The 13,585-nt window shown below is 37.0% G+C and overlaps 1 protein-coding gene across 10 annotated transcripts in view; it reads left to right on the top strand.

Annotated features, from left to right (window-relative positions):
- Positions 1-13,585, top strand: part of WDFY3 (WD repeat and FYVE domain containing 3) — a 295,582-nt gene that overhangs the window by 201,955 nt on the left and 80,042 nt on the right. For 9 of the 10 annotated variants that reach the window (XM_055384561.2, XM_055384570.2, XM_055384568.2 and 6 more), the window contains 4 exons: positions 7,698-7,933; positions 9,462-9,596; positions 10,995-11,174; positions 13,197-13,430. In XM_055384561.2, coding sequence (XP_055240536.1) covers positions 7,698-7,933; positions 9,462-9,596; positions 10,995-11,174; positions 13,197-13,430 — 785 coding nt within the window. The remainder of the gene's footprint in view (positions 1-7,697; positions 7,934-9,461; positions 9,597-10,994; positions 11,175-13,196; positions 13,431-13,585) is intronic. The other variant, XM_055384567.2, reaches the window with a different exon arrangement.

Genomic DNA, 13,585 nt, shown 5'->3' with positions numbered 1-13,585 from the left:
CATAGTACTATTGTATTGTTATTTCAGATGTGAAGTAGGTCTGAAGAAACTTTGTATGTGATAAAGGAAAAGTAATATCATTTCCATGTCACTGTGAAATGATTTCTAAAGAAAATTGTCTGCTTTATAATATACATTTTAAATGATCATCATGGGTACTTTTGTGCTCAAAAAATAGATCACATTTTACATGAACTCTGGGGAAGGATTTAATCTACAGATATAATTATTTTGAACATTTTGGTAGTAAGAAGTTTCGTTTATTCGCCTTAATAATACCTACTGGAGAATAAATAATGAAAGGCACAATTGAATGTGAGTTCTGTTGAATATGCAAGGTTTAAATACTAATTGACAGCAATGCTTATTTTGAAGGCCAACAGCAGCAGTAGTAATAACGCCTGAGATTTATAATAGTACATTGTGGTTTGCAAAATTAGTTCACATATATCATCTCATTTGTACTTCATGATTCTGGAGACAGGCATATATTTTATAGCATATAAGTTTTATTTTCTAGAAAATAAGCCTAATGAATATAAAGTAAGGATTAATTTCTCTAATTAGGAAATTAAGACTGTTAACTACATAAGGTTATTTCGCTAGGCAGTAATACTCTCTAAGTATCTGTCTTTTGTTAGTCCTGTGCTTTTTCTGTCCTGCGTCACTTTAGTAATATTAGAGAGAGGTGCTTTCACTGTGTCTGACCTACCTGATTTCATGCATTAGAATCTTTTTGTCCTTCATTGGTACTTGCATGAGCATGCATATGCTGCTCCTATATCTAGGTATTCAATTTAAATTTAATTTCAATTTGACCCCACTTAACTTAATTTTCCCTGAATATCTATCTGACACATACACATTTTTGTGTATGTAAACAAGTGTACGTATCAGCTCATTTGGTTCTATTTCTCCTTGATCGGAATGGCAACCTTTTTTTTTTTTTTACTTTTTTATTCACATTGATTGGTTTTTGTAAAATTTTTCTTTATAAAAATAGATTTTTTAAAATTTTACTTTAAGTTCTGGGATACATGTGCAGAACATTCAGGTTTATTATGTATGTATACATGTGCCATGGTGGTTTGCTGCACCTATCAGCCCGTCATCTAGGTTTTAAGCCCCACATGCATTGGGTATTTGTCCTAATTCTCTCCCTCCCCTTAACCCCCACCCTACAACAGACCCCGGTGCGTGATGTTCCCTTCCCTGTGTCCATGTGTTCTCATTGTTCAATTCCCACTTATGAGCGAGAACATGCGGTGTTTGGTTTTCTGTTCCTGTGTTAGTTTGCTGAGGATGATGGTTTCCAGCTTCATCCATGTCCCTGCAAAGGACATGAACTCATTCTTTGTTATGGCTGCCATAAAAATCTTTCATGTAGCTGAAACTTGTATCTAAATTAATGCTTAATCGTGGTATATTAAATATTCCTTAAGATTAATTATAGGGGAAAATAATGTGAGAGGAGAGGAAAATGAGAATGCCAGTTTTTTGGGTTTTTTTAGGACTTGCAATGTAATCAAAATCTATTTTCCTATTTAATGTATAAAATAACCACTTCATGTCTTTTGGTTTCTTTTTCACTTTTTAAAAATTTTTTATTTTTTAGAGATTGGGTCTTGTTATGTGGTCCAGGCTAGACTTAAGCTCCTGGGCTCAAGCAATCCTCCCATCTCAGCCTCCTGAGTAGCTGGGATGCCTTTTGATTTCTTAGAGCTCAAAACATTGTTTAATCTTACAATTTTATTTAGAATTTCTATAAAGAAAAATCAGCACGATCTTCTAATTAAGCCATTCTAATTAAGCCAATCTTTCAGAAATGTGGCAGTTTCATTAATGAGGGCAAAGAAAACAATAATTTTACAGACTCTAAAATGGAGAAATGAGTTGTCAAATCATAGTGCCTCCACTTATGCCACATTGTGACTTTTTTTTTTAATTATACTTTAAGTTTTAGGGTACATGTGCACAATGTGCAGGTTAGTTACATATGTATACATGTGACATGCTGGTGCGCTGCACCCGCTAACTCATCATCTAGCATTAGGTATATCTCCCAATGCTATCCCTCCCTCCTCCCCCCACCCCACAACAGTCCCCAGAGTGTGATGTTCCCCTTCCTGTGTCCATGTGTTCTCATTGTTCAGTTCCCACCTAAGAGTGAGAATATGCAGTGTTTGGTTTTTTGTTCTTGTGATAGTTTACTGAGAATGATGATTTCCAATTTCATCCATGTCCCTACAAAGGACATGAACTCATCATTTTTTATGGCTGCATAGTATTCCATGGTGTATATGTGCCACATTTTCTTAATCCAGTCTATCATTGATGGATGTTTGGGTTGGTTCCAAGTCTTTGCTGTTGTGAATAGTGCCGCAATAAACATACGTGTGCATGTGTCTTTATAGCAGCATGATTTATATTCCTTTGGGTATATACCCAGTAATGGGATGGCTGGGTCACACATGGTATTTCTAGTTCTAGATCCCTGAGGAATCGCCACACTGACTTCCACAATGGTTGAACTAGTTTACAGTCCCACCAATAGTGTAAAAGTGTTCCTATTTCTCCACATCCTCTCCAGCACCTGTTGTTTCCTGACTTTTTAATGATCGCCATTCTAACTGGTGTGAGATGATATCTCATTGTGGTTTTGATTTGCATTTCTCTGATGGCCAGTGATGGTGAGCATTTTTTCATGTGTTTTTTGGCTGCATAAATGTCTTCTTTTGAGAAGTGTCTGTTCATGTCCTTCGCCCACTTTTTGATGGAGTTGTTTGTTTTTTTCTTGTAAATTTGTTTGAGTTCATTGTAGATTCTGGATATTAGCCCTTTGTCAGATGAGTAGGTTGCGAAAATTTTCTCCCATTTTGTGGGTTGCCTGTTCATTCTGATGGTAGTTTCCTTTGCTGTGCAGAAGCTCTTGAGTTTAATTAGATCCCATTTGTCAATTTTGGCTTTTGTTGCCATTGCTTTTGGTGTTTTAGACATGAAGTCATAATGGTAAAGGGATCAATTCAACAAGAAGAGCTAACTATCCTAAATCTATATGCACCCAATACAGGAGCACCAAGATTCATAAAGCAAGTCCTGAGTGACCTACAAAGAGACTTAGACTCCCACACATTTATAATGGGAGACTTTAACACCCCACTGTCAACATTAGACAGATCAACGAGACAGGAAGTCAACAAGGATACCCAGGAATTGAACTCAGCTCTGCACCAAGCGGACCTAATAGACATCTACAGAACTCCTACCCCAAATCAACAGAATATACATTTTTTTTCAGCACCACACCACACCTATTCCAAAATTGACCACATAGTTGGAAGTAAAGCTCTCCTCAGCAAATGTAAAAGAACAGAAATTATAACAAACTATCTCTCAGACCACAGTGCGATCAAACCAGAACTCAGGATTAAGAAACTCACTCAAAACCGCTCAACTACATGGAAACTGAACAACCTGCTCCTGAATGACTACTGGGTACATAACGAAATGAAGGCAGAAATAAAGATGTTCTTTGAAACCAACGAGAACAAAGACACAACATACCAGAATCTCCGGGACACATTCAAAGCAGTGTGTAGAGGGAAATTTATAGCACTAAATGCCCACAAGAGAAAGCAGGAAAGATCGAAAATTGACACCCTAACATCACAATTAAAAGAACTAGAAAAGCAAGAGCAAGCACATTCAAAAGCTAGCAGAAGGCAAGAAATAACTAAAATCAGAGCAGAACTGAAGGAAATAGAGACACAAAAAACCCTTCAGAAAATTAGTGAATCCAGGAGCTGGTTTTTTGAAAGGATCAACAAAATTGATAGACTGCTAGCAAGACTAATAAAGAAAAAGAGAGAAGAATCAAATAGACGCAATAAAAAATGATAAAGGAATATCACCACTGATCCCACGGAAATACAAACTACCATCAGAGAATACTACAAACACCTCTACGCAAATAAACTAGAAAATCTAGAAGAAATGGATAAATTCCTAGACACATACACTCTCCCAAGACTAAACCAGGAAGAAGTTGAATCTCTGAATAGACCAATAACAGGATCTGAAATTGTGGCAATAATCAATAGCTTACCAACAAAGAAGAGTCCAGAACCAGATGGATTCACAGCCAAATTCTACCAGAGGTACAAGGAGGAACTGGTACCATTCCTTCTGAAACTATTCCTATCAATAGAAAAAGAGGGAATCCTCCCTAACTCATTTTATGAGGCCAGCATCATTCTGATACCAAAGCCAGGCAGAGACACAATCAAAAAAGAGAATTTTAGACCAATATCCTTGATGAACATTGATGCAAAAATCCTCAATAAAATACTGGCAAACCGAATCCAGCAGCACATCAAAAGGCTTATCCACCATGATCAGGTGGGCTTCATCCCTGGGATGCAAGGCTGGTTCAATATACGCAAATCAATAAATGTAATCCAGCATATAAACAGAACCAAAGACAAAAACCACATGATTATCTCAATAGATGCAGAAAAGGCCTTTGACAAAATTCAACAACCCTTCAGGCTAAAAACTCTCAATAAATTAGGTGTTGATGGGACGTATCTCAAAATAAGAGCTATCTATGACAGACCCACAGCCAGTATCATACTGAATTGGCAAAAACTGGAAGCATTCCCTTTGAAAACTGGCACAAGACAGGGATGCCCTCTCTCACCACTCCTATTCAACATAGTGTTGGAAGTTCTGGCCAGGGCAATTAGGCAGGAGAAGGAAATAAAGGGTATTCAATTAGGAAAAGAGGAAGTCAAATTGTCCCTGTTTGCAGACGACATGATTGTATATCTAGAAAACCCCATTGTCTCAGCCCAAAATCTCCTTAAGCTGATAAGCAACTTCAGCAAAGTCTCAGGATACAAAATCAATGTACAAAAATCACAAGCATTCTTATACACCAATAACAGACAAACAGAGAGCCAAATCATGAGTGAACTCCCATTCACAATTGCTTCAAAGAGAATAAAATACCTAGGAATCCACCTTACAAGGGACGTGAAGGACCTCTTCAAGGAGAACTACAAACCACTGTTCAAGGAAATAAAAGAGGATACAAACAAATGGAAGAACATTCCATGCTCATGTGTAGGAAGAATCAATATCATAAAAATGGTCATACTGCCCAAGGTAATTTACAGATTCAATGCCATCCCCATCAAGCTACCAATGACTTTCTTCACAGAATTGGAAAAAACTACTTTAAAGTTCATATGGAACCAAAAAAGAGCCCACATCAGCAAGTCAATCCTAAGCCAAAAGAACAAAGCTGGAGGCATCACGCTACCTGACTTCAAACTCTACTGCAAGGCTACAGTAACCAAAACAGCATGGTACTGGTACCAAAACAGAGATATAGATCAATGGAACAGAACACAGCCCTCAGAAATAACGCCGCATATCTACAACTATCTGATCTTTGACAAACCTGAGAAAAACAAGCAATGGGAAAAGGATTCCCTGTTCAATAAATGGTGCTGGGAAAACTGGCTAGCCATATGTAGAAAGCTGAAACTGGATCGCTTCCTTACACCTTATACAAAAATCAATTCAAGATGGATTAAAGACTTAAACGTTAGACCTAAAACCATAAAAACCCTAGGAGAAAACCTAGGCATTACCATTCAGGACATAGGCACGGGCAAGGACTTCATGTCTAAAACGGATTGTGACTTTGAACAAATCATGTTTTCTATGTTGTAAAAATGATAATAGTAATTTCTACCTCACATGTTCATTGTGATTAAGGAATGATATGGGAAAGAGCTTGTTAAATTGCTATATAATTTTTTTATTAATTAGAAGAGCATACTTTGGAGTTAATTCACGTCACACTGAGGAATTGGTTAGGATAAAATATTTTGAAAGCAACCTAGACATAAATTTTTCCTTTATTATATAGAGTAGTAGTTGTAATATGTACTTTGCTACACTCCAGAAAAAAAGAAGTTGAAAAAAATATGGATATCTTTGCTGAGTGCAGTCGCTCATGCCTGTAATCTTAGTGCTTTGGGAGGCCAAGGCAGGAGGATCATTTGACGCTAGGAGTTTGAGACCAGCCTGAGCAACATAGCAAGACCCTGTCTCTACCGAAAAATTTTTTTAATTAGCCAGGCATGGTTGCATGTGCCTGTAGTGCTAGCTACTGGGAAGCTGAGGCGGGAGGATCCTTTGAGTCCAGGAGTTTGAGGTTAAGTGAGCTACGATCATGCCACTGTACTCCAGCCTGGGCAACAGAGTGAACCCTCAGATCTTAAAGAATAAATAATAAATGCAAATATCTATTTGAAATACAAATTGCTTCAGACCAAAATCAGTTCCTCATCTATTAGTTGCTATTCACAAAAGTTTCCATTGAAAATTTGACTAACATTCACTGTGTACTGAGTACTTCCCTAGGTATGAGGTGAACCACATGTTTAGGGTGTATCCTGAGTTTCATTATAAAACAGAGGAAACAAGATTGATGGAAACACTGATGCCATAAGCTACATCAGTAAGAACTGATTATCTCCTTAAAATGCTGGGTTTCGGCCGGGCGCGGTGGCTCACGCCTGTAATCCCAGCACTTTGGGAGGCCGAGGTGGGCGGATCACGAGGTCAGCAGATCGAGACCACGGTGAAACCCCATCTCTACTAAAAATACAAAAAATTAGCCGGGCGCAGTGGCGGGCACCTGTAGTCCCAGCTACTCGGGAGGCTGAGGCAGGAGAATGGCGTGAACCCGGGAGGCGGAGCTTGCAGTGAACCGAGACTGCACCACTGCACTCCAGCCTGGGCGACAGAGCGAGACTCCGTCTCAAAAAAAAAAAAAAAAAAAAGCTGGGTTTCTAGAGGGAATTCTGGATGTTAAGTTCAGCCAGTGGATAGCTGCAGCCACAACGGGCTTGGATTTGCCATCCCACTGCCCAGCAGCTTTCCAACAGATTACGGATCACGTTGTGAGTAAAGATTGTTTTACTTACTCATTTAGTCTTGTCTCTAAATTCATAGGTAATTTAAGGTTAACTAGTTTTTCATGATTTTCAGGACAATGAAATATATTAACTACATTATAACAAGTTACAAAAATTAGCTGGGGGTGGTAGCTCATGTCTGTAGTCCCAGCTACTCAGGAGGCTGAGATGGGAGGACTGCTTTGAGCCTAGGAGGTGGAGATTGCAGTGAGCCAATATCATGGCACTGCACTCCAGCCTGGGCAACAGAGCAAAACTGTGTCTCAAAAAAATAAAAATATATCATAACAAGGATATTTTTAAGTTATGTTTTTGTAGCATTCTAAATTTTGGCTGTATTTTGGATTTCACTTTTTTCTTAGGGAACTACAAACCAAGAACACTAGAGCTCTTCCGAGGTCTTTCATTTAATAGGTAGAACTTACAGCACCTTAAGAAGGATTTTCAAACTCCCTTGTATCTTATTGTCTCAACTGTGTTTCAAAACCTATATCCTAATAGACAGGTTTGCTAAAGTCAAACAAATTGTAAAGTAAAACTTTTAACTGAAGATTAATTCAACAGTTGAATACTTAATTGCCTATAGTAGTATGAATGTTCTGGATAGAAATGTTAACACATACTGAATTACTTCCTTCTTTGTTAATGCAGCATGTTTATCAGTTGCTGATTTTGCACTTACTGTTATATTTCCTCTTCTCTTAGGATTCAACGTGGGCAGAAGTGCTGGTGGGAGATCGACGGTCAGGGAGATTAACCGAGACGCTTGTCATTTTCCTGGTTTTCCAGTCCTTCAGTCATTCCTTCCTAAACACACTAATGTCCCTGCCCTCTATTTTCTCCTCATGGCCTTGTTTCTGCAGCAGCCAGTTAGTGAGCTGCCTGAGAACCTGCAGGTCAGTGTGCCTGTCATCAGCTGCCGGAGTAAGCAGGGTTGCCAGGTAGGAATTATCTAGCAAGGGGTGCGTGAAATTACGTATTCCAAAGAATCACCGTAGGATAATGGATAATCACTGTAAAACCAACCGTCAATTCCATCACTTTCCCCACATTTAAGGTTTGATTTGGGACAGAAAAATCTGAAAATACCACAGAAAATTTTCCCAAAAAGTCCTTTGTCCCTATTTACATTTTTTTCCTAGATGATTACTCTGTATATTATAGATGCATAAAGACTCTGGATGATATTTAATGGTGATCTAAAGAACTCTTTTGTTATATGGTTTATTTTATTTTATTTTATTTTATTTTATTTTATTTTATTTCGTTTTATTTTATTTGTGAGACAGAGTCTTACTCTGTCACCCAGGCTAGAGTGCAGTGGCATGATCTCAGCTGATTGAAAATTCCACCTCCCGGGTTCAAGCGATTCTCCCACCTCAGTCTCCTGAGTAGCTGAAACTACAGTCAGGCGCTACCCCGCCGGGCTAATTTTTGTATTTTTAGTAGAGACAGGGTCTCACCATGTTGGCCTAGCTGGTCTTGAACTCCTGACCTCAGGTGATCCACCTGCCTCAGCCTCCCAAAGTGCTGGGATTACAGGCGCGAGCTACTGTGTCCAGCCTGTCATGTGATTTATTTCTGCAGAATTAAAAATGAAAGGAGTGGCTTATATACCATAAATTAAATATCACTCCTCGAGTGGGTATGACAGGATTCTCAGTGCAAATTCGGATTAGGAAAAAAAAAATTACTTAATGATAGATAGCATCCACATTGGGAAAATAGTAAGACTTTACTTGACTTCTAATTGAAGACTATTAAAGACGTCTATATATAGCTTATGTTTGCGGCACTGTAGGAATTTAGCTTTTAGACTCAACTACACTTCCATCCAAATGCCAAATGCTATTCAAATCAATTCTAGTAGTTGACAAAATCTTTTAAGTGTAAACACTTGAGTCTGTGCCCTTAGATTAAATTAAGATACAGATTCATGCCTAGCAAAGTTGTATTGGTTATGCAATTTTTCAATATCCATGGTGCCACAGTCATAAAGTTTATATATAAAACTGCTATTAATAAGTCTTAAATTAATTTTTATTTTATCAGATTTATCTGTAAGTAATCTAAAATTAAAATATTTCTGAGAATGGGAAAGAAGTGAGCTTAATGTGCTTTGTTTAAAAGATCTTGCTTAAATTTATTCATTCTATAATTTTATCTCTTGGCTAATTAACATGTATTTTATTTTTATATTCTTTAGGAAAAAGGTAGAAAGCATTGTTTTTAACATAGGTACCTAAGGCAGGATGCAGAATGATACGCAGTATTCAATTTTTTTATATCTATAAAAATGAGTTTTAAAATGTAGGATGGAAGGGTACTAGTTCTTTATGTCTGTATCATAGGTTACTTTTAAAAACAACAAAAAACTAGTTTCAAAGAAATTTTAGCCTATTAGAACTTATGAGGGTCTCTACTGAAAAATTAGTGGTGGCTAATATTTGCTCACTTTCACCTCTGCAGTTTGATTTGGATTCCATTTGGACATTCATCTTTGGAGTTCCTGCCTCCAGCGGAACTGTGGTCTCTTCTATCCATAACGTATGCACAGAAGCTGTTTTTTTATTATTGGGAATGCTCCGCAGCATGCTGACTTCAGTAAGTTCACTCAAATGCCCAGGCCTATTGAGAATTCCTCCTGCCTAGGATACTTTTTTGTAAATAGAGGAATTTTTTGGTAACATAACTACTTATTTACTGCATGATCTCTGGAACTTCAGACTCTTATGTTAGACAAAATTATGTCTAACGTAAGAACAGACTGTGTAGTTGTTAAGACCGTGCACTCTGGAGCACTACCTGGGTTAAAATCTCACCTCTGGTACTTCCAATCTATTATCCTCAGTTATGTGCCTCAGTTTCCTGGTGTTTAAAATGCCGGCAATAATAGAATGCATCTCTTAGGGTATTTGTGAGGAATTAATAAGATAGTGTATACACATAAAGCACTTATAAACATGGCTGATACATAATAAGTGCTTCGTAAGTATTAACTTATATTATTAATGTAATAAAATATATAATAATGAGTACATATATAATGAGTATATATTTGTAGTATATGTTATTACAATAATATGTTATTTCAACTTTTAAAGTCACTTTCATTTAGAGGTCAGAAATGTTAACAATACAAGTTTCATTTGATTTTGTTTTTGCTTTTCTTCTGCTCTAATTATGTCTAACTTAGAGATGAAGAATTGAAAGAGTAAAAGACAGAACTGATGTTCCTATTGATCTGACAGGAATACTGTGAATAATGACCAGATTTGTTTATACAATTTAGGATTGTGTTGTAACAGGAAATATTAACTTGACTCCTTGAATTACATGTACCTGACAAATCTAATTTCAGTCAAAACTATTGTTGTATCATCTAAGAACAGAACATTACCATTAAATGTATTAATTTAGAATGTTTTAGGAGTCTTGTTTTGGTGCCTATTCATAAACAACTATAAAGACATAAGAAAAGTTTTTTAAAAGATACTCTCTGGGCAGGTATCAGAAGATATACATTGTTCAAATATACAGTATTCATTTTTTTAAATCATCATCATTGTTGTATTACATAATGCTTAAGAGTGAGACTCAGAAAGGTGAAGTAACTTCCCCACCTTTTATCTTACTCCTAACTTCCTAGCATGATGCACGATGGGGCAACATTAATGGTAATACAGCCACTTTGGTACCACCAACACTCATGGTAATAATAATGAATAATCAAAACCACTGATTCTAGTTAGCAGACCTGTGAGTAATCCAATGATTAGACAATGATCCTATCAGTTTCTAAGGGGATTTTTTGTTTTAGCTAGTTTCTAAATTTCTTTGCATGTGTGTATACATGTGTGTTTGCTCATATGTGTGGTTTACAGAGTTCTGGACCATCAATATATCCAGTTTCATGAGAATACTGAGTAATGGATTTTTAAAATAATTTATAGCAGTGTCAATAACTGTAACATAGTGTTTCCTCTCATGTCCCCATAACAGCCTTGGCAATCAGAAGAAGAGGGATCTTGGCTCCGAGAATATCCTGTGACCCTGATGCAGTTCTTCAGATATTTGTATCACAACGTCCCAGACCTTGCCTCCATGTGGATGAGCCCTGACTTCCTGTGTGCATTAGCAGCCACGGTCTTCCCCTTCAATATTCGCCCTTACTCAGAGATGGTAGGAAAGGGGGAGGAAAATGTCAGAACTGGAATTAGAATGTCAGAACTGGAATTAGTCTGTTTCAATGGTTAGCAGATTTTTTTTGACAGTCTTTTAAGTTTCTGACCAAGTTACAGTTTCATAACTTAATACATCACCTCTTGCATTATTGTCCGGTGTCCCCAGCTCCCCACAGTTTCCTTCTGCTTTCTCCTAAAATCACAGTGAACTCTACTTCCTTTTCTCATTCACCATATTCTTGTAAGTCCCTTGTTAGTAATTTCCCTTTTCAAGTAGTTGATTCATTTATTTTACGTGATGCCAGCTGTGTAGTTGTAAAATGTTCTTTTCCATTAAGATAACTCTAGTCTGACCAAATTTATTTATTTTTTATTTTAGGAAGTAGGTATTTGCTGGATTTAACTTTTGCCAATAAATTACAGGGTTGAAAGCAAATGTTGGTCATTTCTTCCGCCTGACTTTTCTTTTTTCATTAAACTTTTATTTTGCTTATTTTGTACTAACTTAAAAACTATTAGATTATAATCACATATAGTATAGATACTCTTTTGTTCTTTAAAATAAGCCCAAAAATTGTGTTAGCATGTACAATATCACATCTTCATATGCTGCCTTGTTTCCTGCTTTGAAAATGTATTCACGTGGAAATTGACTGAAGCACATTTTTGCAGAGGGCTTGCAGGATAGTTTCATAACTTTAGAGTCTAAATACTATTCATTACAGTAACTAATAGTTCAGTTGATATAAATATTGGTGACTTTTCAAAACAAATGAACTACTGTAGTTTACACAAAACCATATTGCAGGGGCTTATCACTTACTTTTGCACGTTGATGTTGATTAGCTAATAAACTGTAAACATAAAACAGGTTTAAAAATAAATAGATAAAACACACCCAAAAGATAGTTATTCCTCCATAGTACTTCCAACTTTCATGATGTTTCTTCATATTTCCACCATATACTCTAGGACCTGGGATAAATGACCTTCTTTATACTAATTTTTCTCCATGTATAAAGGTACAATACTTATTCTAAAATGGTGGGGATTTTTAGGAGAAAGGCAAATGTGACGCATGACCTTACTACCTTGGCTTGTTTATAATTTTAGAATCCTTATTTTTGGTTTAAAAAAAAAAAAAAGACCTTCAATAATATATCAATATCTTTTCCTTGTCAGCATCTTTTTTTTTTTTTTTTTTTTGAGATGGGGTTTCGCTCTTGTCATCCCGGCTGGAGTGCAATGGTGGCACGATCTCGGCTCACTGCAACCTCCACGTCCCAAGTTCAAGCGATTCTCCTGCGATTCTACTGCCTCACCCTCCTGAGTAGCTGAGATTACAGGCATGGACCACTACGCCTGGCCAACTTTTTTGTGTTTTTAATAGAGATGGGGTTTCGCCATGTTGGCCAGGCTAGTCTCGAACTCCTGATCTCAGGTGATCCGCCTGTGTCGGCCTCCCAAAGTGCTGGGTTTACAGGCATAAGCCACTGTGCCTGGCCATCAGCATCTTATAATTTGTTTGCTAGTCTCGCTTTGTCACTTGGTTCAAAATTGGCACCAATATTGTTGGTTTTTTAAAAATTTATTTGGGGTTTTTTTAACCTATAATAAATGGATCAGCCCTTACATGCTACCATTATGCCAGATTTTTAATCTGAAATTCTGTGACATTTGACTTCACAGTAGGGGTAGAGTTCAAATATAGAAACATATTTATTCTCATTTTATTATTCCATATATTTTAAGTGCAGTTAGCCACAATAGACATATAATTCAACTTAAAGGTGACGTATTGTTAGTGGTCAGTCAGAAACACCGTATGTTGCGTAACCATAATATATGGTGCCAGATTACTACCTTGAAAGGAAGGGTCGAGTAAAGCAGAGTGAAATAATGTGCTGAATAGCTTAATAGGTGGAAAATGCTGCTGCTCCAGTTTTATTTTTAGGAAACACAGAAGTAAAAATGTCAGAGTCTAATGTGATTACCGTATCTTTCCACTTGATTTTACTAGGTGACTGACCTTGATGATGAAGTTGGATCTCCAGCAGAAGAGTTTAAAGCATTTGCAGCAGATACAGGGATGAACAGGAGCCAATCAGAGTACTGCAATGTGGGCACCAAGACATATCTGACCAATCACCCGGCTAAAAAGTTCGTTTTTGACTTCATGCGGGTCTTAATCATAGACAACCTCTGTCTCACTCCTGCCAGCAAGCAAACTCCACTAATTGATCTTTTGTTGGAGGTAAAGAAAAAGAAACGCATTTACATCTCTTTTGCATTACTTTTTAAATTAGAACATTAGTAACCAAACAAGTTCTATAACAAAGATTTCTAATTCCTCTTGTTTATGTGTAGGCAGAACATGTTATAGGCTGTGGAAAGTTCTTAATCCCACGT

The sequence above is a fragment of the Gorilla gorilla genome, chromosome 3 (genome assembly GCF_029281585.2).
Source record: "Gorilla gorilla gorilla isolate KB3781 chromosome 3, NHGRI_mGorGor1-v2.1_pri, whole genome shotgun sequence".
Classification (NCBI taxonomy): Eukaryota; Metazoa; Chordata; class Mammalia; order Primates; family Hominidae; genus Gorilla; species Gorilla gorilla.
Note: the sequence above shows the minus strand (reverse complement) of the source record. Positions and strands in the feature narration are given on the sequence as shown.